This window comes from Fukomys damarensis, unplaced genomic scaffold (assembly GCF_012274545.1).
Source record: "Fukomys damarensis isolate Sample0158 unplaced genomic scaffold, DMR_v1.0_HiC HiC_scaffold_30, whole genome shotgun sequence".
NCBI classification, from domain to species: Eukaryota; Metazoa; Chordata; class Mammalia; order Rodentia; family Bathyergidae; genus Fukomys; species Fukomys damarensis.
This window is the reverse complement of record NW_022900942.1, coordinates 49221575-49245692: the sequence shown is the minus strand read 5'-3', so window position 1 is coordinate 49245692 and position 24118 is coordinate 49221575. Positions and strand designations below refer to the sequence as shown.

General features: G+C 34.6%; 1 protein-coding gene across 5 annotated transcripts in view; it reads right to left on the bottom strand.

Moving 5' to 3' along the window:
* Nol4 (nucleolar protein 4) overlaps positions 1 to 24118 on the bottom strand; it is a 318444-nt gene that overhangs the window by 72834 nt on the left and 221492 nt on the right. For 3 of the 5 annotated variants that reach the window (XM_010638080.3, XM_010638081.3, XM_010638084.3), the window contains 2 exons: positions 8971 to 9150; positions 8050 to 8241 (listed from right to left, as the gene is read on the bottom strand). In XM_010638080.3, the coding sequence (XP_010636382.1) occupies positions 8050 to 8241; positions 8971 to 9150 (372 nt within the window). The remainder of the gene's footprint in view (positions 1 to 8049; positions 8242 to 8970; positions 9151 to 24118) is intronic. The other 2 variants (XM_010638082.3, XM_010638083.3) reach the window with 1 other exon arrangement.

The following is a 24118-nucleotide window of genomic DNA, read 5'->3' as shown; positions in this document are numbered from 1 at the left end:
CCAGATCCAGCTTGTCTTAACCTCGGTAGCTGCCTGAAATATTGCTTTTCTTCCTCACTCTGAACATGAGAGTTTAGGTCATCATTGCTTTGTAAGTTAAAGTAGTTGCTTTTAAAACTTTGAAGAGTTTTTCCGTAGAATTTTAAAGACCGCCTTCTGACATCAATTATAAGGACAAGAAGTTGTTCAGTCTATTTGCTTTTCTCTTTCAGACAATCTGTTGTTTCTTTCTAGGAGTAAATTTTAGAGTCTCTTTCCTCTGCTGTGGTTTTAATGTGATATTTCTACAAATAGGTTTATTTTATTTATACTTCTGAGTGCTGGTTTTATTCTCTGTTTTGAAGGTTCATGGTCCAAGTGATCCTGAAAATTCTTCATTATCTCTTTGAATGGTGGCTCTTCCTTAATTTCTTCTCTGGAATGCCTGTCAGAACATTGTACTTCTTAAATTCTTTTTCATATTTCCCTTCTCACTTTTCATTATGTGGGTAATTTCCATACTTTAATTGCCCAGTTTATTAATTTTTTTCTTATTGATTAAATATTATATTCTATTTCATCCACATAGTAAGGTTTTAATGTCATTGCTTATAAAGCCTCATGTTTTTATTTCTAGAAATTGAAAATTGAGGTTTCTTAACTTGCATTTCATGGAAGACTGAGCTTTGCTAGTTTTCATTTTATGTTCTTTCTTGGTCACAAAATGAAATTTGTGAGTCCTGAATGGGTGGTCATCCAATCCTCAGCCCTCATCTTTTTGTGTTTCCATTCACTTTTCCTACGTTCCTAACTTGTTATGCAACTTAAGAGCTTACTTTTCTTTTCTTCCTTTTTTTTTTTTTTTTTTTTTTTTTGAGCATAGCCAGGTATTTAAAACTTGTTATATTTTAGGCAGGACTTGTATGTGTCTGCAATGGAGTAGAGGCAGTGAAGTGCTCCAGGAGGCTCAGCTCAACATCTTGTTCAAATGATAAGGTTCAGTGATGAGTAACTCTGCCAAATGTGGTGGCTACATTCTTTACAGTGTGGTTATTCTCTATTTTTCATACATTTAGCAAAAAATGAAGAAAAGGTACTCATAATCCCCAAGTCCAGAAAAATTTGTGACCAAGAGGAAACATATTAAGAGAAGCAGCAGCAGTGCTGTGGGATTGACTAAGATGTGAGAGGAAATAATGCAACAGGTTAAAAGCAAAAGTAGATAGATGCAAGTAGCAGATCATACCTTAAACATTTTGCATACAACATCACAGGTAGTATTCCAACAATCCTCTCCTTTAGAAAAATGGAGACTCAGAAACATCACATGAACTCAGATCCACTCAAAAAGGTCATACTCTAAAATATTATTGTATAAAATTTATTTTTTTCCCTGACATGTTAGAGTTTCATACTACTGCAGCCAGAATTGGGAAGGATGAGTCCAGGAATAAAAGTGGGTTTACCATAAAGCCAATGAAGCTGAGACACCAGGGTTCCTCTATTGAACAGGTTTTCTCAGCACTGGAGTTCGTGGATGTTGTACACATTCTATGGGAGAAGCCAAAGAAAACCAAGAAGCTTCGCTGTCTAAAGAGATCTTTGGAGAGAAGGGTTTGAATCTTTAAGATTTCAGTGGTTTAAGAATACAGTATTTCATGTGCTATGCTTATAAACTGTGAATATTTATTTTTCTGCTTATGATTTTGTATTTTTTTAAAGATGCCCCAAGTATTATAATGCTCAGGATTCATAAACCCTAGTTTTGCCTCTGCTTAGGCACAGTGTGTACAGAGGAGTGTGTTTGGTAGAAGCAGAGAGCTGAGTTAGAAAGATTATGCAAGACTATAGGTACCTGGGATGAAAAGCCAAAATAAAGGCGATAGTAAGCAAAATTGGAAATTACAGGATTTATCTGGAAAATACAGCTAAGGAAGAACAAACAAAATTTGGTGATCAGTAGAATCTTAACCTAAGTTTGTAAAGAGTGATGTAAATTATAATAGAAGGACTGTTCAGAGAAATAGGCAAGTCAAGAGGGATTACTGGTGGTTTGGTTACGGAAGTAAGTGGACATCTGTAGAGGGAGTAAGTGAGAGAGAATATAGTGTGGGGCGATGTAACAAAAACTGTTCTGCTTGACATTCGCCATGAAATTCCAAAGCTTTGCTGGTGACTCCTATTCTACTTTGACAGTAGGGTAATGCATATAAAAGGCAGATATTTGCAACTGTGGGTAGAGTAAAATGCAGTTCTGGGCCAACCAGAGAATTATAGGAACTACCTCAAAGCAAAGAAAGGTAAGTAAGGAGGCCGAAAAGCAATAGTTTCAAGAAAATAAGCAAGTAAAAAAAAATACTCTTTTCAGAAAACTGGCAAAGAAAGATGTAAAATATTAAATGCTTTCCTGCCATCAGAGGACATTTTGTTAAGCAAAAAAATGAAATTACCCTCACTGTTAGTGAAACAGAAAACCTGGATGTGTAGGAAAGTAAGTGTGGTTGGGGAACAATGTCCTAAAGAAGGTAGAATAATATGGCAGCAGGGGTGGCCAGGTTATTTGTCTAGGACAAATAAGTTCAGTGCTCATTTTCTATAAATATAATGGAGAAAATTTGGGAATGCTTAGATAGTTATAAAAATGCTTGTGCAGGCTCTTTGAGTGATGACTAAGGACAAAGGTTTATCTGTGTTAATAATGGCTGAAGTGGAGATTCAGATCACTGAAACTGAAAATGGTGAAGTGAGAGATCAGAAGGTGAAATATCAAAATTATTCAGGGAAGGGCCAAGGATTTAGCTTAGTGCTTCTGCTGCCTGCTTTGCAAGTGCAAGGTCCCAAGTTCGATCCCTGGTACTCCCCGCCAAAATGAGGGAAGTATTATAGGATGGAAGTAGGGAAGTCAAAGAAGATGTTTCCTAATTAGTACCAATTAAGTTAATTGGTCATAAACAGGAAATGTGCACAGTTGCGTTCATGTGTGAAGAATGGGAATAATATTGTAATAGCCACACATGTAACATATATGTTTAATATCTCTATGCATGATCTTGTATGAGGGACTAAGTATACTTCTGATAGAATTTTCAGCTTACAAAAGCACTTTAATTTCTTCATTTTTATATCTCTAATTGTTAATGCATATTTCGTGTCACTGCATATTTAGTTGTTGAAGTGCTTGTAATATCAGGGAAGCTGTGAATTAAAAATGAGTTCTGAACTCTACTGTGAGCAGCATTAGACAAGTAAAGATAAATACTGTGAGAAGTCAAATCCTCTGAAAGATATATGATTTCTTTAAAATGAAAGACATTTTTTTCTGGTGTTTCTGGAACTAGAATATTTCCTTATTTAAAAGTTATGTTTTACTTTCTTCTTTAAAATAAATGTCAGATCCACCGTGAAAATAAGTACACCAAGATGATTAGAAAGACAATAGTGACCTTGGAAAAAGTTTGGCTCTAAACTTGCATAGAAAGGCAGAGTTGTGCGCTCCTAGTGGGGAGAACTGATAAAAAAAACACTATTTTCTCATGAGAAATAAATTTTTTCTTGCATTAAATTTTGAAAGAAGTCTCTAAAACAAAGTCTTCTCCACTGGATATTTCATAGCCTAAGGGACAGTGTCCTTGGCCAACTTATAAAAACTGCATGAGGCTTTATATAAACCAAATTAGTCAACCACATACTATTTAAAACAACCAACTAGGAAATTTTCAAGAAGTTGAAGTTATTGAATTCAAATACCTAGGCTACTTGACCTAACTAGGTACATGGCAAAATTTGGGACATGAAAGAAATAATGGACTAGAAACCTCTTAGTCTATATCACCCCTAAATATCTTGATTTAAGTTTTACAGAAATATATGGAAACAAATGCAAAGTCATGAAAGAGTCTCTATGCAATTTGAGGAAATAAAAGCAAGAAACCTCATTACATAAAAGAAATGATACTCAGTAGGGACCAACTCTACCTTATTCATAAATCATTGCTTCTGTTATATTTTTTATTGAATTAAAGATAAGGGCACCTTGGAGAAATGTATTTTTTGAACAATGAACAACTATTCTTCAGAGAAGTACCTGAAGTAACTTGAGAGTCAAAGCTATACAACAGAATCAATAAAAACTTAATATACCATATTTACTCAAGGTTTAATTTAATGGCTTCACAATTCATAAGTTCACAATTCAGTGAAAACTCTGACGGCATTCTGAATCTAAGTTACTAGATTTATTTTTCTTTAAACTTGCCCTTTTACTAACAACAGTGAAGACTTGTTTTAAATTTGAGATGATTGGTAATAGAGAATTGGTGAAAATGTTTAGAAAAGAATCATTCTAGTTATTCTACTTCATGTATATAAAGACTGGAGCATGACAGAAACTTTTGCTGCTTAAGCAATGAAGACCTGCGAAGGACTTGACAATTTCAATGAAATAAATATGTATAAATATATAACCTAAGATTTGTATGCATCCAGTGAAGCCAATTAGAAATATTTGCACTGGCATGGAAATTCATTCAGGGATAGTGTAAAATAATTAAACACAAACAGATTTTGTATTAACAATGGAAGAAATGTAGTCAAAGTAAATGCTAAGATTCTCAAGTTTATTACAGCTATATATTGTGTTAAACTACATCTAGGGGAATAATCCTTTGCATTTCTTAAAGTCAGAAGCATATAATTTTATATTTTTATATTTCATTCTACTTGTGGGATCTTCTGACTATAGTAACTAAGTAACGAAGAGCTGAGCTTGTGAAAGAATGCTAGATCCACTTTACAATAGAGAATTGCCTCTTAAGACTGCATTTTTACAGTTATGTATTATACAAATTTCATAAAGGTCTTCGTTGACTTGTTATACATTGTTGAATAATTACATGCAAAAGTAATCATGCATTTTAAATTATACATTTTCTTCACATTTACCTATACAAAACACAATAGAAGATTTTTGTTTAATGTTTCAACTTGAAAAATTGTCCTGTGTACATTATCTCATATTAAACTTAAAAATGATGGGGACAAGCTGGCTGGGGATTTGGCTCAGTAGTTCTGCCGCCTGCCTCACAAGGGCAACGTCCAGAATTCGGTTCCCTATACCAAAAAAATAAAATAAAATAGGGGACATAATTATTCATGTAAAAAGTTTAGTTGTGATTACTACTTTCATGCCTCTTTCTAGCTATTCTGGGTAAAGATGGATGTCAAAATGACACAAATCCTATATATGTTCCCTGTCAATAAAACAATATACAAAAACATTTAAAATTTCAACTGTGTTTCTGTGCTTTTTAAGTGATCTTAAAAGCCCATGTGTTGAAGGCTCGGTCCTCAGCCTATAGTGCAGTCGAGGTGGTAGGACCTTTAAAGGGAGTGGCTAGTCAGAGGACGTTGTGTTAGAGGGGTGTGGACTTCTGGAGGATCTTGGGATGTGGGCCCTCCTCTTTCTCCCATTGCCTCCCAGCTGTCATGAGATGAGCTGCTTTGTTCTGTCATATGCTTTCTACCATAATGTGATGCCTCACCACAGGCCCAACAGCAACAGGGCCAACTGCCCATGGACTGAAATCTCCAAAACTTTGAGCCAACCAAACTTTTCCTGCTGATAACTTCAGGTGTTTTGTCATTGTGATAGAAAGCTATTACATGTCTACTACATAGTGGATTCAATTTTTTTCCAATGGTACATTAGTGAGTAACATATGAAACAAAAATGCACTAAATGTAATACCATTTATAACCAAGAAATTCATTTAAAATTTTTACATAGGGTCTTCTGTCACTACTTAAGCATTTTACTTCATATAACTTGTCCCCTCAACATATCACAATGATGTAGAAAATGTTTTACTCCTAATTAACAAACTGGACATGAATTTGCCCTTATTTTTGTATAATGTAATGTGTACCATATATGTATGAAATAAACAAATGAATAAAAATTATTGAAAGTTAAATCCTATATAATTGCTCTACAGAAGAGTTACTTCAAGATCAAGTTGTAAAACTTCTTGACTTTTTGTTTTCCATATATAGCACAGTTTATACCAAATAGATGCCATATTAAAATGAATAAATACAACTATTCAAATGTCAATTAATTTTTAAAAATTACTAAATGTCTGAATATATTTAAAAGAAGTTAAGAATTCTGCATAGTGAAGTTTTAAAAAGAACTATTAATATAAAAATTTTACATATAAAAATAAGGAAAGTATTAACAAAGAATCTCTAAATATCATTAAAATGTTAGAAAAATAGTAATGCTAGAGGCTGATACAGGTAAAAATATGAGGAATGATGTCCTTACCTTTATTGTCACTGGGAGAGAATGAGTATTTATAGTGCACTGTTTTCAGAGATGTACTTAGTTTCCATTGGGATTTTATGTCACTGTTAAGTGACCCTGAACCTGATGCCACTGTTAGTTTCTGGGTTTTAGCTTTTGGCTAGGTGTCTTTTCATCTATCACCTGACTAGTATTTTACAGAGCATGGTGATATTTCAACAATTTTATAATAGGGGTAATAGCTTCAATTTCTTCAAGTAATCCCTCATTCTCTCTTACCTTATACCACTTCTATTGTTGTATTTATTACCAAGTTATACCATTTTTGCTGTAAAATGATCCATATAGACCATAAACTCCAATTCCAACGTAGGTGTCCTAAGAAGTAAGCAAACCATTAATTGGAGTGGCCCAAATAAAACCACACTTTAGAAACTTTTTTCAGATGATGAATTAAATTATATTTGATAATATTTTTAGGGCCAAGGTTTATTGAATGCTTAGTGTTTTCCAGAAATGGCATGCAGAGGTGAAGCAACTTCTGTAATTCTCATAGCTGCAAATGTTAAAAATTGGGGTCCTCTCCAGTGGAGGAGGCTGAGCACACCGGAAGTAACTCACCCAGATAGGCTGGCAGGAAGGTGGTGGACCCAGACCTGGCTGCCAAGTTCCCAGAGAACAGCGCACATACTCTGACCATGTGCAAAGACTGTCTGTTCTTTAAATTACAGTCATTTTTCTTTAAAAATTAAGATATTTTTATAAGCCAATGTGGGGAATTTATCATACAGAGAGGAAATGTTATGCCTGTCATTAATTTCTCTGGACTACATCTCTAAAATTCTTATAGATAAGATACTCTAAAACCTTGCTTATCTGTGGCAACTCCTATCCCATGACACTAATAAACTAGAGGTACATATTTTAAACACAGTTCAGGCTTTTATGCAGTCTTCTCAGATAAGAGTAGCAAAAAAGGGGGGGTTCAGAAAAATCCCTACTACATTTCCATTCACACACACAGAAAAATTAAAAGTAAAAGTAAAACATTCATTGTAAATTTGGAGCAAGGTAAAATAGAATGAAGTTCAAAAACCATGGATTCCTAATTTCCACCCCACAAGTAACCTCTAACAACATAATCTCATCCATCTACCAAGCCCCAGTGAATACTAAATCTCATGGTACCATCAAGAAGCCCACAAATAAATTTCCCAGCCCAACAAAGCCTTCTTTTCGTCTGAGCATTTTCACACTCTGAACTGTTATTTGTTAATTGTTGGTTTGAAAATGGTATTTTTCAGATTGATCCATCCATTCATTCCCTCTCATTTCAGAGAAAGCCATTCTCATATCATCCAAAGCAACAATTGATGCTTCAGCTCAAGCCTTGGTCAACCTCAGATCCACTTTAGTAGTGAAGGGGAAAAAAAAAAACAAAAACATGAACAAGATGCTGGTTCTCCCTAGGTTTTACTCGGAACATCCTCATTTTCTGTGACATGGTACCACGTGGTTCTGTGAGCACTGATCTCCCAAGATATTCTTTATTAAATAAACAAAGGCAAGAAATACTTCAGGGAGATGAAAAGGAGAAGGGGAAAAAACAAACAAGTGAACAAAAAAACCCTTTGACCTGACATTATGGAAGAAAAAACAAAAAACAAAAAACAAAAAAAAGACACTAAGATGAAAAAAAAATAGTGTCATGGTTTACATGTGGGATTTGGATGGAATCTAGGGCTGTGTTTTGATTCAAAACTCACCATCTCAAAACCACTTCTTTTCATCCGCCTGCAGGACTTGAGGTAAGTACGTATGCGTTTTCTGGCACGCTCTTGATACTCAGGGAATTGTCTCCTGCATGAGTCAATGATAGCCTGGATCTTTTCTTTGGGCTGCTTAGAGATTGGGACCATTCGGTCCAAGTTTTCATCTACAAACAGCCTGACAAACATCTGTTGGCAAGAGGGAGACAGAGGAGAAGGGTTTGGAGGGCTGCTGTCTTCTGTTCCTAGCTTCCTGTCTTGATTACCGATTGGAAAAATATTCTTTCCTGGTTTACGCACTGGAGAACTTTGAAATGGGAAGCCAGAAATTTTAAGCAAATACTCTTTTAAGATTTTCTAAATGGTTGGATTAAAAAATAGAGAGAGAAGAAGAGAGAGAAAAAGCAGACAGACACACAGACAGAAAGAATAGACTACCATGTAGAAAAAAATCAGGAGATAACAGTACATTGTGACAATTGAGCCTCCCATTAAATTCTCTGTTAATGATAAATACGACTGATATATTGCTACACTGCACAGTGGACTAATCTCTGAAAACAAACAATTGACTGTGTCATGCATAATTAGATAAGCTAGGAAAGCAAAAGAAATAACTGAGTAACTGGTGAGGGACAGGCGTACTCATCCGAGAAATAAGCTGAGCCCCTTTATCTGCTATGTAGACATGCATACTCACACAACACCATTCCAGTTTTCAGCTCACATTTAGCTTTAAAATTCTAAACAAAGCACAGCAATTCTGGTGTCTAGTTGGCAAAGAGAGTTTCATGTACTTTTTAAATCCTTCTGTAAATCAAACAAACATGTCTCTAAAATATACACATTGACCATCAAGCAACAACATGAAGTCAAGTGGTAAAAACTGAACCATACAGGGAGTGTGGCAGGACTCACATTAAAAGCTTTCAGCCTTTCTGCTTCAACGCCATCTGTCTCGTTAACTTTTTCAGAATCGTCATGGTCATCGTGGTCATCTTCATCCTCGTCCCCCCTGTTGAGTGACAGGTCCTCAGCGCCTCTGTCTACACTCTCATTTTTGCCAGAGTCATAGCTTGAGTAACTGTGTGCAGGAGACTGAAAAGAGAGGGCGACATTGCTACTTTTAAAGGCATTGCCCAAGCTGATAAATTTTATGTTGTACTTTAGTTCCAACCAACCCTCACAAATCTTATTTATGAATTGATAACTCTAGAGCTGTGGCTATTTTAATTTAAATCAAAATTAATTCTAATAAAATTAAAAATTCATTTCCTCAGTCACACTAGTTACACTTCGAGGGCTCAAGAGCCATGTGGAATATTTCTGTCTCTGCAGAAGGTTTTATTGAACTTAGCTGTGCAAGAGCAATTACTGTTTCTGCTCAATATTTATATCTTCAAAGAAGAAATAATTTGTAATTCATTTAACAAGAGAATCATGGAATCACATATTATTAGAGAGAGATATAACCCCAGACCTGAGTCAGTCTAACTGTGTTAGTACTCTTTGGGCAGACACAGAAAGAGAAGGATAGATAGATTTAATTAAGTTTTGCAACAAGGACTGTTCAAAATGTTACAAATGTTCAAAATGTTACAAATATTATAAGATGAATTAAGTAAGCTTATAGATTATGTACAAATCTTCAGATGGCATTTGATTTTGGTTTAGAGAAAGAAAATCTGGTCCTTCCTAATGATACATTAATTTTAGTATTTTTTCTGTCTCAATATTTTATCCAGGCATGAGAAATTTAAAGCAAGGACAATTAAATGGAAAAATGTAAATTCAATGTAAAAATCATTAAATGTTTGAGGTTTAAAGTATTTAACAGTTCATTTTCACACACAGAAAATTGATGGCCTTCTTAGAGTTCTGGTTGTCATGTATATTCACACATTCGAGAGCAGAGGTAACACGCAAATATGCATATAAGTCTTTATCACACATCATTATACATTTGGCACTGTGCCACAGAGTAATATCCATTCTACAATTACTTACTATGTAAATATTATATGTCAGGCACTATTCTAAGCCTTCATCACATATACTGTACAATAAACTGGTTAAATAACTTTCCCAATGTCAAAGCTAGCAATAAACAGAGGATATTTGGCTTCGAATTTATCTCCTCTTTCTATAGAATGAGTACTTATGAGGATATTGTTACAATATCAGTAAGAAATTATTAGTAAGACATTGCATTTCTTGACACCAAAAGTTTGTTTGTTTTTGTTTTGCTGTACTAGGGATGGAAACCATAACTTTCACACTGAGCCCTTTATATTGTTTATTTTGAGACGAGATCTTTCTAATTCACTAAATTGCTGAGGCTGAGCTTGAACTCACTCTCTTCCTGACTCAGCTTCCCAGAACACTGGGGTTATAGGTGTGTATCATTATGCCCAAATAACACCAAATTTAAAAATAGAAGACCCTCTGACATGAGACACATAAAACCCATTTCATCATTTAATCTCTATGAATTTGTTTTTTTTTTTATGTTTGTCAACATAAACTAAGTAAATCTCATAGGAGACATTTTATATGGATTGGAGGCTATCTAATAATGTTTTATATTCGTGTAGTGTGATAAAATTTACATGAAGCTTTAATATCTGCTAAACTGAAACTTCATAGCAGAAGTAATTTTGACTCATTAATACATTGACAGTATAAATGATTTAAAATATGAATGGTAATAATTTTACTGGTAATAAATGATATTAATATGCCTGGTGGTTAATTTTATGTGTCAGTTTTATTAGACCACAGAGTGGATGGTTATTTGATGAGGCAGGTGTGTTTGTGAGGCTTCTGGTTGAGATAAACATATGAATTTGTAAACAGCAAAACAGTCTTTGAAGTGTGGAGTGGGCAAGACTCATTGACTTGAGGGCAAGAATTGAACAGAAGGTAGAGGAGGAAAGGAAAAGGCACCCATTCTGCCTGACAGCTTGAGATAGGCCATATTGAGCCTTATGCCATCTGCCTGCCTAGTTCTCAGGACTTCAGACGCACACAAAACTATTCAATGTGCTTTCCTGTGTATTTAGCTTGCATTTTGCAGATCTGGAGAACCTTGACTAATATTGCACATGATCCACATTGTAAATGGCTTAATTAAGGCTCAGAAAATTTAATTTACTAAGCTAAAGTCAGACACTGAGAAGAGTATGAAGAAGTTGACTAAAGGAGTTTATTCATTACTGCTAAGGTAGGATTACATGAAGTTTCAGGGTCTACAGTCTACAGCCATCAGAGTTAACAAAATAATAATAAAAATAATAAATGAGAATGCTGGGTTTTGAAGTAAGGGTCATAGGTTGCAATGCAGAAAGAGAAATGTGTGAAAGAAGACAAAAGCCAAACAAAACAATTTCAGAAATGGAATTCATCATGTCTAGGGTCACTGATAGCATCGTTGTGGTAACCCTAACTTTTCTGTCAGTTCACACCTCCTATAGCTTCTGCTCTGTGGAGGAAACCGCCAATCCTATGGGTTATCAACCTTCCCTCTGCAAAGCCTGTGTGTTTCAACTTGGTCTCTACTCAGAGAGAGCTTGCTTGAGACTGAAATCAAGCTGAAACCAGCAGAGCCAAGTAATACAGAAAGACCTGATTAAGTTTTTGCATCCAGATCCAACCGTCCCTGAAATTAAGCCCTAAACTTTTCAGTTGTGTGATAATTGCCACCCTCTCCTCCACCTTTTACTTTTTACTTGCATTTGACTTTAGTAACCTTTGCGTGACTTCAGAGAAATACAAAAATCAATCATTACAAGGTTACATTAACAATACAGATTTCACACATGATATTTAAAATATATAGATGGCCCCAGCTAAATGGGTAATAGTGTCTTTTGACAATAACAGATACTCTCAAATCTACTGACAAAGTAAAATGCTTTTGAATAACCTCTGCAGTGGGAAATTTTAAATTAGCAGTGTTCTTATGGATGCTCTTCAATGATAACATACATAAAATATACTAGAAAGATCATGCTAAAATAGTATAACTATAATCACAGGAAGCACAATAAAACTAGAATAGATCATTGACCTTAAATATATTTAAAAATCAGCATGTTTTTACAATTTAAATCATTAACAAGGTGAAATTGTCTAATAAAATATAATATCAGACCAATAAGTTTGGAAATTAGCCTTTTAAATATAATATAATAAGTATATTTAAAATGGCAACATGCAATATTTTAAAAAATGTTAAATACACTTATCTAAATGCAAATTTGTTGGTTAATTCACTATTTCTACACACCATTCAGGGAACATAATCTAGCAGTACCACTTGGAACCAGGAAGGCTTTATAGCACCAGTCATTCAGGGTAAAGACAGTTTAATCTTATAGCTCCATGAATATTCAGGATCTAAGTCTAAACCATGATTAATTTTTTCTTTACAATATAAACCAACACTTTTATAATTCTGAATTATCTTTTACTTTGGAATTTTATTCCTTACCTTTATTACTGTTTAAAATCTAGTCATATTTCAAAACTGAAGATCTAATTATATTTTGAAACTAATCAGATTAAATTCACTGTGCACAAAGATTTCAAATTCTTTGTCAGTCTACTTCGATCTTTCTTTAAAGTGCGAGTTCTTATTATACTTAATATACATATTAATTTACATTTTCCTTAAAATTAGACTGAGCTAGATTGACACCTCTAATTTTTCCTCTCTAGAGAGGATACAATTCTCTCTAGATTAGCATCAAAACTACTTGTAGGGGCCAGGGATGTAGTTCAGTGGCACCGTGCCTGCCTAGCAAATTCAAGGTCCTGAGTTTGATTCCTGGTACAAAAAAAACCAACAAAAAACATTTTTGTATTTTACCTTTTTTTTTAGAAAACTGAATTTTTTAACAATGAGTTAATGTAGGTATTTGAATGATGTTATAAACTAAAGAAAAACACCAAATGTTTAAAAATAGTCCATCTAAAATAGGCAATCACTTCCCTCATTAACTTGACAAGCCTTAATAAGGATGCTGGATGTCCATAGCTTTGGAAACCTTCATTTCAAAAGCAATTACTTTCTTATTCCTGATATAAATGTAAAAAATCCAAATGAGACCTAAAAAATCAAAATATATTACAAAATCTCAATTCAATGGAAGACACACCTCATCAGCCTCTAGACACTGATGCTGGTTTAGGGAAAGAAGGTTCAAGAACGACACTAGTTATGTAATTCCTTTGTTTCTCTTGTGATAACATGTGGCCCTTCTTTGCAAAGACTTTTCTAAGGACACATTTACACTTCAGTTTTCTCAAAGACCTGATGATCAATGGAACAGATTGGAAGATACAGAAACAACTCCAGATGTACTCAGCTACCTCGTCTTTAAAAAAGAAGCCAACTATCCTTACTGGAGGAAAGATAGCCTCTTTAATAAAATATGTTGGAAAAACTGTATCTCAACTTGCCAAAGATTAAAACTAGACCCTTACCTTTCACCATGCATTAAACTAAAATCCAAGTGGATTAAAGATCTAAATATTAAAACAAAATTCAACTTCCTGGAAGATAAGTTAGGCAGAACTCTTGAAGACATTGGCATAGGAAAAGACTTTATGAACAAATCCTCAGCAAAGAATCAACAACTGCTATCTCATTATATTTAAAAGCTTCTGCACTGCAAAAGAACCCACCAACAGAGCTAAGAGAAAACCTACAATGTGGGAAAAAATTTTATCAGCTGCTCCTCAGACAAAGGACTACTATCTAGTATATATAAAGAACTCAAAAAATTAGGCCCCCCAAATATAAAGACCCAATTCAAAAATAGTCATCTGAAATGAATAGACATTTCTCAGACAACAAGGTAGAAATAGCAAATAAACATATGAAAAAATGTTCCACATCACTGGTCATTTGACAGATGCAGATGAAAATAACACTGAGATTCCACCTCACCCCAGAAAGAATGGCTGCTATCAAGAAATCAACCAATAGCAAATGCTGGCAGGGTTGTTGGGAGAAAAGAACACTTCTCCATAGTTGGTAGGAGTGCAGACTGGTGCAACCACTATGAAATTCAATATGGAGATATCTCAAAGAACTAGGATTGGAGGTTCCATTCGACCCAGCTATTCTTCTGCTGGGTGTCATCCAAAAAGAATTAAAAGAACCATACTATATTGATATATGAGCACTCATGTTTATAGTGGCACAATTTATACTAGCTAATACTTGGAAACAGCCCAATTGTGCAAGAACTGGAGACTGAATAAAGAAGATGTGGTTTTTCTATAAAATGGAGTACTACTCATCCATAAAGAATGAGAAACTAGCCATTCATAGAAAAATGGATGCATATTGAAGTCATAGTTTTAAGTGAAATAAGTAAGACACACTTGTAAATCCCAAATAGCTGCTCTGGCATGAAAAACTAAAAATGTAAATGAGATCCAAATTGTATAACTGATAAGGTGAAATAGGAAAAAAGGCTAAAAGTGTGGGGGAAGTGGGAAGGGTAGGGGAAAGGAAATAAGGGACAAGAAAAAATACGAGAAAAGGAAAAAATGGAAACAAAGTCTTTGTAAATAGGGGAGGGTGGAGGAGGTGAAGGGAGGGCAGAGGTAAGGGGAAAAAAAGAGAACCAAGATCTGTCATGGAAGGTACAAGATCCCAATGATGAATATAACTGTACTGTATACTTAAAAAGTACCAATAGACTCAATAAGATAAATAAAATATTCCTAACCTGTTTGTTTTCTCAGGAGTTAGGAGCGAGGACAGCTCAGACCACAGCACAGTGCTTGGTGCAAGACACCATGGAGGCTGGGAGCCATTTCGAATATGTGCAGTCAATGAAATAACGGACATGATTTATTTCCTTACGCCCCACAGAAGGAAAAACCACATAAATCTAATTCCAGGCATCCATGATTCTACAGTATCCATAGATATTCCATATCTCTGTCACCTCACTGATGGAAGATACTATGGTTTAGACTAAGACTGTTCCACCAGATCTTCAAGTGCTCAGAGTGCGGCTTATGGGCGATGAATGGATCGCAGGGCCACTGCGTTCATCAGTTCAGTTGCCTGGTGAGATCCGCAGCTGTTTGTACCTTCGCAAGATGAGCCCTGGTTGGAAGAAGCAGTCACTGTGGGTGGGAACTGGAAGTGTATACAGTAAACTCTTGCCAAGTCACTCTTCAGTTTGTGGTCGCAGTTGTTCCTGGGTTTTCCCTTAGAACCTAACTAATAATGATTGTGGAAACCCTGCAATTTTGCAGACACCACAATTATCCTCTGCAATTGTTTTTTAGTTTTGTTTGTTTGTTGCAGAAAGTTAGCAAATAGCCAATTTCAGTTATTCAGAGAGTGTTATTCAGTTCTCCTTGCTGCTGATTGGCCGCTGCCCTATAACCCATCTCCACAGATGGACCAGCATTTCTGCAACGTTACAGGTTGCTGTAAGGTGTGTACCTAATGCAAATATTCTCGGTTTTGTTCTTTTTAAGCCCTAAGATCTCTAAGATGCCGCCAAAAGCCCTGCACCTTCTAAGGCTTTTTTACTGTAGTATTGAATTAAATTAAATTACTTAACTGCAGAAGTCATAGCATTTTTGGGTTTAAACTATAAAAATGGGCATTTATAGGCATTTTCGACTGTATCTAAAATTCACAGTTTTTCACAATTCATGGTGCTCTAGGAACGTAGCCACCACACATTTCAGGGGTCCACTGTGTCTGCGCTCGCAGCTCCTTGCTTCACTCTCTGCTTTCTGCCCACCATGGTGTGAGCAGCTCTTCCCCAACGCAGGCCTGTCCGCTGTGCTGTTTCTGAGACAGATTGAAAATGTGGGCCGAAATAAATCTCTCCTTTAAGTTGTGGGTGTGAGATGTTGTGATCACTGACAAGAAAGTGTCTAGAATATTGGAGGTTAAGTAAATGGAGCCACATCAAAATGGCAAATAGTATGTTGATATTCAAAATGATCATTCTTGTGCCCAACGGACAGCTGGAAATGCTCATGAAAGATAAATGCAAGAGTATTAATAAGCAACGGTGAGTGTAATAATAATTAATTTTACAGAAAAAATATATGCAAAAAAGCATATCCACTTGTTATCAATAATGTTCTCTGGGTGATGGGATTGCAGGTAAGTTGTTACTTGTCTTTATAACTTTGGTATTTCTGTGGTTTTTATAAATGAACTAGATTCCTTTATTTAAAAAATATGTGACAAATAGAAAATGATAGTGAGAAAGACAGAAGATATTATGCAAGTTAGCATCTATGTGCATCTTCCAAGTAGACTGAGTTACTTGAGGGTGGGTAATTTAGATCTTTATAGTTTTTCACAATGTCAAGCACAAAGTACAAATAAAGCAAATGTTTTCTGAGTGAGTGCTTACATTTTGGAGTTGTACAGAAGATAATGTAAGTTCATTTTTTGAGGCAGGGTCTCACTTTGTAGCTCAGACTGGCCTTAAACTTACTATGTAGCCCAGGCTGGCCTGGAATTTGTAGAGATCCTCTTGCCTCGGCTTCCCAAGTGCCGGATTACACATGTGCTCCACCACACCTGATGATGTGAGTTAATTTTAAAATGAGTTTTAAAAATATATTACAATTACATTTTAAAAACCAAGCATTTAATCTATTTGCAACCTTAGCATCATCTAGATGACTGTGCCTTCTAATATAACACAAAATCAAGTACATACCACCACTCAAGAAATTAGCTAACTAAAACCAAAGCAAAAAAAAAAAAACTCAATCAGGAAAGAATGGCTCTCAAATAGTGCCTATTGGACTAGTGGTGTCAGCATCTCTGGGGAACTTCTTAAAAATGCAGTGGTTCAACCTCCAACTCAGAAAACAATTGAATCAGACATTGTGTTGACAAGTCCGACCATCTGTTCCCTACTTGGGATCCTGATGCTTCAAGTTTGAGAACAATTCTTTTGGAGTTAAAGTCCATAAGTAGGAAATATGGCAGACACAGGAAATAAGTTACACAACACCAGGGGAAGTACACAGGCAACTTCAACATAGGAAATATTGAACAGGATGACCAACCTGAGTTTTACAAAAGGTTAATGATACAGCACGATAAACACATGTTAGGAAATTTAACAGATAGAGTGAGACAATTAAGTGTGTAGAACCTGTTTGTATCATTATCCAAATAAACTACAAGACATTACTTGAGAAACATGAAAATAGTATGAATGAACGCACTACATGATAACACAGAATTATTACGAATCTGTGACCTATAGTAATTTATAATTTGGTTAAGTAAATATTTATATATGAAAATGTGCATACAAGTTGAGGTATACAGAGATGAAATGACACAGGTGTCTAGGATTTGTGTTAAAATTCTACAGAAAAAAAAGGTGAAAATATAAATAAATAAGGAAAGTGTTTATTGTGCTTTGGGTATTGGAGGTTCTTTATTTTCTTTTTGTTTTAAAATAAATTTTACATTTTTAAAATTAATTTTGAGTATTTTATTTTCTTTTTTCAGCACTAGGGATGCAATTCACAGTGAACCATGTCCTCAGCCCCTTTTTATCTTTTATTTTGAGACAGTATCTTGCTAAATTGTTAAATTGTGCAGGCTGGGTTTAAACTTGTGATTCTCCTGCCTCAGCCCCCACAGTGCTAGGATCAGGCTGCTGCCACCACACTCAACTACTGAATTTTTTAAGCATGATTTTGGTTTCCTCTCTTCTGACTATTTAAATGATTAGATTCATTTATTCAACATTTAGGAAGCACTATTTCACACTGAGAGTGCTCTTCTAGGTTCACAGGATTGGATGGCTCCTTGTTTAATGAGGCCTGAAGTTATAAAATTTGGAGAAAGAGTTCTTTTAAAACACTAGATATAAAAATGAAGACATTTCAAATGAGAAAGATCACAACCAAAATTTAAACAGCTTATGAATGCTAAAAAAAATCATAAAATGCAAAGAAAATCATAATACTTTAAAAGTTCAAAACTATACTGATGATCTCTTTCCATCTTTCTTGGTTATGTACTCTCTGTTTCTTTATGTGACAATGATTTTATAATATACCCCATAGAGGGAGAGAAAAATGATCCTTTATCCTGTCTGACGAAAATGTATCTTTTACTGTTGACAGTTTAGGAATGTTCATTGATCATCAAATTCATTATTGCTAAATCATACAAACTATTAAACTGTTCTCAGAATGGAGAAATCCATAATCAAGTTCCTCCCATGTTTGTTCTGTGATATTTTTGAATATTTCAAGTTTTCCTGAGCAATGAACTAATGTCTTCATTAAATTGACACTTATGAGTTTTATGTATTTTCATGAACACCTGAATTTTCTTTCAGATTCAACATACAGCTTGAATCTTCTCCCAATATATTAATTCATTTCCCTTTTTTTATTTATTTCTTTTTCCTAAAAAAATACTGTCTCTGGTATGATCTATAGCTTTTTGTTGTGAATGACTTCTTAGTGTCAGAATAATATACTTTGATTTACTTTTTCTATTTTTACTGATTTTATATGTACCACTCATATTTTATTTTAATGTTCACTTAGCCTTTTATTAAATAAAGAACATCAAGAAAATGATGTGTGCATGGCAGTTTTTTATGGCATTTCTTCTGAAACTGCCAGGCATCATATGATCAGATGATATGTTGAGTTTTTTTTGGTACCAGGGATCGAACTTGGGTCCTTGCGTTTGCGAGGCAGGCTGTGGAACCACTGAGCTAAATCCCCAGCCCCAGATTATATGTTTGATACAGCGCACAGAGAGAAAAACGATAGGTGAGTTGTATGAAACACATGATTCCACATGTACATGTAATAGCCACTTTCAGTTCTGCCATAGGTTTGGGCAAAGCAAAAATACAAATTCACATAGTGTCATTTGTGAGTGGTCCATAAAAGAAAATATATGGTGAGCTTATTGAGTGTATTTCTTCAAGCTTTGATTTAAACTTTGAGTTTATGTTGGTGAAGTGCTAGTGCTAGAGTCTGAATTCTGAATGTCTCCCAAAGTCTAAAATGATGAAGGCTTAATCCCCAGGCCGCAGTGTTGCTGGGAGGTGGCAAAGCTGCATGGCCTCCTGGGAAAAAATTAAGAGCATTGTGGGTATGACCCTGAAGGTCATATTGGGATCTCAGCTCCTTCCATTGCTTTCTTTGATTCCTAGCCACCATGAGATACACAATTTAGTTCCACCATTTGCTCCCTCCAGTGATATACCGCCTTGTCATAGGCCGAAAAGCAGTGGGATTGAAACCTCTGAAATCGTGTGCCAAAATAAGCATGTTTTTCTTTCTAAGTAGATTCTCTCAGGTATTTGTCACCATAACAGAAAGCTGACTAACACAGTGGAAGGCAAGCCTTTCTATTTCACTCATTTCTTGAGTGGGAAAATGTTCTATTTTTTAAACGGTGGATTCGAACAGTTTAATCTTTGTGTCTTCTGTCTCCATTTCCCACATGCTCTGGTGCCAGGAAAAACAGCACACGTTCATATTAGGAGCTGTTGTTGTGGTTACCTTTGGGGTATATCGCTAGATGCGTTCAGTGGTGAGATTATTTATAGCTTATGCTGGCATGCCGAGTGATAATTCAAATAGACACAGAAGTAATGGGGAAGTTTTTTATTGGTGTTGAATTTTATAGAAGGTATATTTTCAGTTCGGCCGTGAAATTAGGAAGCATTTCTATTTTTGGAAGAGCAATTAAGTGATGTTGGGTGATCTGAGAGAAAACATACAATTCTAGGGGCAAATGCTGGAGCTCAGAATTGAAGAATTTCCATCAGGTAACATCTGTACTGCAGAGAGGGCATTTTTCCTGGCTCTGAAAATTTCAAGCCTGATTCTTCACCTCTCTAGATATTACTTGATATAAATATTTTCTTTCTGCTTCAATTTGTCAGTTATCTTCAACTACTGGGAGAATCTGATATATTTTTAGCCAATTTGTGAAGGCTTTTCTTATTATACAGATTATAACAGAAATATATGCTAAGAATAACATTTAGAGCTTTTTTTTTCTACCCTGAACTTCTACTATTATAACACTTGTAAGAGGAATAATTAATAAATAATATGTTTTTGAAGTTTCTGGAGAGAGAATTTGTCCATAATACTGATTTTATGTTTTATTACAATTTTAGGATTTACTACATTGAGATAGGTTTTGTGCCTCATAAGTAAACCCATCCCTGATTTAAGTCTTCATTCAAAGGTTCAAACACACTTATTAACATTATCGGCCAATAACCTGAAGTAGATTTCAAAATGGCAAAATTCATCTTCTATTATCTCAGTTTGTTTTCTCCAATTAAAACAATAAATGGTAAATCTAGTCCTCAGATAAGCATGGGTGGTTGGACAGTGAATCCAGGATAACAGTGTGGCCATTTGTTTGCATTATTCTCACTGCTCAAAGGAGCGTGACAGAATCTACTTGTGGGGTCTTTGTGACAGTGAAGCTGTGTGTGTAAAGTATTAAGGACATTGCTGGAAAATAATAAGCACAATAAGAGTAAATTATGGTTACTGTAATTATTATTATTACCGATGATGATATGGCTTCAAAACTTTATAAACTGTCCTCGCTTGTCCAAGAGTGTTTTTCTAGCCTCAAAAATTTAATTTTCATAATCCCAGCACTCAGAGGAGGATCACTGTGAGTTCGAGACCAGCCTGGGTTGCATAGTGAGTTCCAGGTCAGTGTCAACTACATAGTGAGACCCTGTCTCAAAAAAACAAACAAACAAAAAATTCAATTCTCTAGCCCCTATTTGTTATTGGTTTTACCCTGGACAATTTATTTAATTCCTGTAAATCTCAGGTTCTTTTGTAAAAAATGAGCGTAATCAAAACACGATGTTGTACATGAATACATATGATGTTATGTCATTTTTAAATGGAGGATAATAACAGTACCTACCACACAGCACCGTAATGAAATACAAGTGAGATGATATTTAAGAAGAAAAACCAAGTGAAGATTGTATTCCAAAGAGAGAAACACTATGGTACCTTAAATTTGTGGCTAATGTGAGGGATATCGATAGCTAGTTATTGAAAAGATTAGTTCTGAAACTTCTTAAAACATGTAAAGAACCAGTCCTCTGGTTACACTAGTTCCACAACCTTATGGGGCCATTTGCGAGATATTTCAAACAGCCGAAGAATTCAGGCATCTTTAAGCATCTACCGAGGCTGTGCTTACTATCTGACACACAGGGAAAACACAACCCTCAGAGGCACACAATTGTGACTGCAATTTCCAACATTCTCATTGCATGAAATGTAGTCACATATTTGCATTTTGTTTATGCATATTTCAAAGTGCTATAAAATTTATTTTACACCATAGATTGAGAGGATGAAGCTTTCACAGCCTTCACTAGAGTAGTTTATTGCTTATAGTTATGAGTTATGCTTTCTCAAAAATCTCCTTTTGGACTCTCAATTTTGTTTTTCTTCTAGGCTAATGTTAAAACCTATAATTTCTTACTCTTCATGCATTTTATTATAATAAAACATAAATGACAGAGTGTTGGGTGAAATAAAATACAAATAAACATTCTAGTTTTGCAACAAATAATTGATGTACATATTTTAGGTAAAATTCTACTATCTTTTTTGAATACATGAAATATACAAAGGGGAAATGAAGACAAAGTTCTGATTTCCTTAATCTCTCTAAATCCATGTACATCAACTCAGATAAACAGATGATCACCTAATAGACAATGGTTATTACCTACTTTCATTTTACAAATGAAGAAATTGAGATACAGTATATATGTGTAGTTGAATGAATGAATGGAAAGTAAAAGAGAAAGGAAACACAGAGCACAGACAAACAAACAAACAAAAAAACTATAACAAAAACCAAAGAGCACATACCAAAACAAGCAAACACCCTTGTGTGGCGAACTGAAAGAAAAAAATCACTAGAATTAGTTATAAGCTTTTGATTTAAAAATACTTAGCTGTATAAAATAAGGCAGTTATAAGAATGAAATCACTTGGATTTATTTTGAAGCCAAAACAAAGTAAGCCATGTGATGTTTGGTTGACTGCGTCCCCTTGAGTAAGAGAACCTCAACTCAATTGATTCAGCAATTCTACCCTGTAGGGCATCAACCCTAAGGCAGCGAGTTGCCTGCATGGCATAAAGGGGAAATGAGGAAGGAGAGGTCAGCTTCTGTTTCTTTGCAGGAGCCTCAGTCTTCACCTTCCCCTTGGCCGTCATCTCCTGACTTCTAGCACAGACTCCAGTTTGCGGCGCAGATCCTGCCACATTCTGGCCTAGACTCTTCAGCCCTCCTGATACAGACTGGCTGCATTCAGATTGCAGCTAAAGTGGTTTTTGTAATGTTCAACAAAAGGGTATTGAGCTTCACAACTTGCTTAATAAAGGTTAAAATATTTATAAATTGTTGGCCGTGATTTAACATTCTACAGGACAGTTTATCATCGATTCATATAAACTTAGTCTTCTAACTCTTTAAATCATTCCCCAGTCTTGGTTATATTAGAGATACTTTTGGACTTACTTAAAGGTTTTTAACATCTGATTATTTATATGACTTTAAAAAGTGATAGTCACCTGATTTTTCTTTTTTGTTGTCTTGCTTTTGATGAAGAAAGAAAATGAAATAGGATTGCATAACAATTTATTTGGGGAAGTAAATATACTTTATGTTGGGAAATCATGACAGATTTTTGTAAGTATATTTTGCTTTTGATGAAGAAAGAAAATGAAATAGGATTGCATAACAATTTATTTGGGGAAGTAAATAAATATACTTTATGTTGGGAAATCATGACAGATTTTTGTAAGTATACAAACTTATGTATGTGCATAATTTACATTAACAGATATAGGTAAGCAAGTATATACTTGCTTTTTGAGGAAGAAAAAATCTAAATTAACTGTAAATCCAGATACTACATAGTGGGAAGCTCACTAATGTAATTTCTCTATATACTTAGCAACACTGTGCCTGTATTATACAAAAATTATCTTTAAATAGGTTATAGAACCTAATGTAAAATTTAAAGGAATAAAACATAAAAAACTTTACTCTTTATGATTTTAAGCTACATAAATTTCTTAACTATAACCACCAGTGTGATTTATAAAGGAAAAAGTATTGATAGATTAGATTTCATTAAAGTGTAAAACTGCTTTTTGAAGATACTGTTAATATGATGTAAACAGAAGGTACAGATCAAAGAAAAATATTTACAAAGCATATAAGGACTGGTATCTAGGATACATAGAGAACAATCAAAACACTATAATAACAATCAATAAAAAAATAAGCATACATTAGAACAGTCTCTTTGCTAAAGATATAAGAATAGCAAATAAGCAATGAAAATATATTACTATCATGAGCCATTAAGAAAAAACAAATTAAAGCTATCAGATACTACTAGCATGGCTATAACAAAAAACAGATGAGGAGAGGAATTAGAACCACTGGAATGCTCACAAATTTCTGGCAAGAATGGAAAATGATACAGTAATTTCAATAGTCAGTTTGGTTGTTTCTTTTCAGTGCAACATATGCTTACAAAATCAAGAAAAATCCCATACTTTTATTTACTCAAAAGAAAGGAAAATTTGTGTTTATATAAAAATATGTTCATCAGTGTTTACAGTGACTTTATTCATAATTGCCCAAAGCTGGAAGAAATGCAAATACTACTTCAACTGGTAAATAAACAAATGGGGAACATCCACACAACAGAAAATTAATCAATAAAAAAAGGAACCAACCACTGAAATACAGAATCACTTTGGGTGAATTTCAAATTCATTTTGCTAAGTGAAAGAAGCCAGCCTTAAAAGGCTGTTTACTCTGTGACTTAATTGATACAACATTTTTAAAAAGACAGAGGTCTGAAGACAAAAAGAGTAGCAGTTGCAAATGGCTAAGGATGGGATTTGGCATATAATACAGAGGGTATCTGGAAAGAAAATTTGGGCCCATGTGTCTTTTCTTTTCTTTCTTTTTTTTTTTTTTTTTTT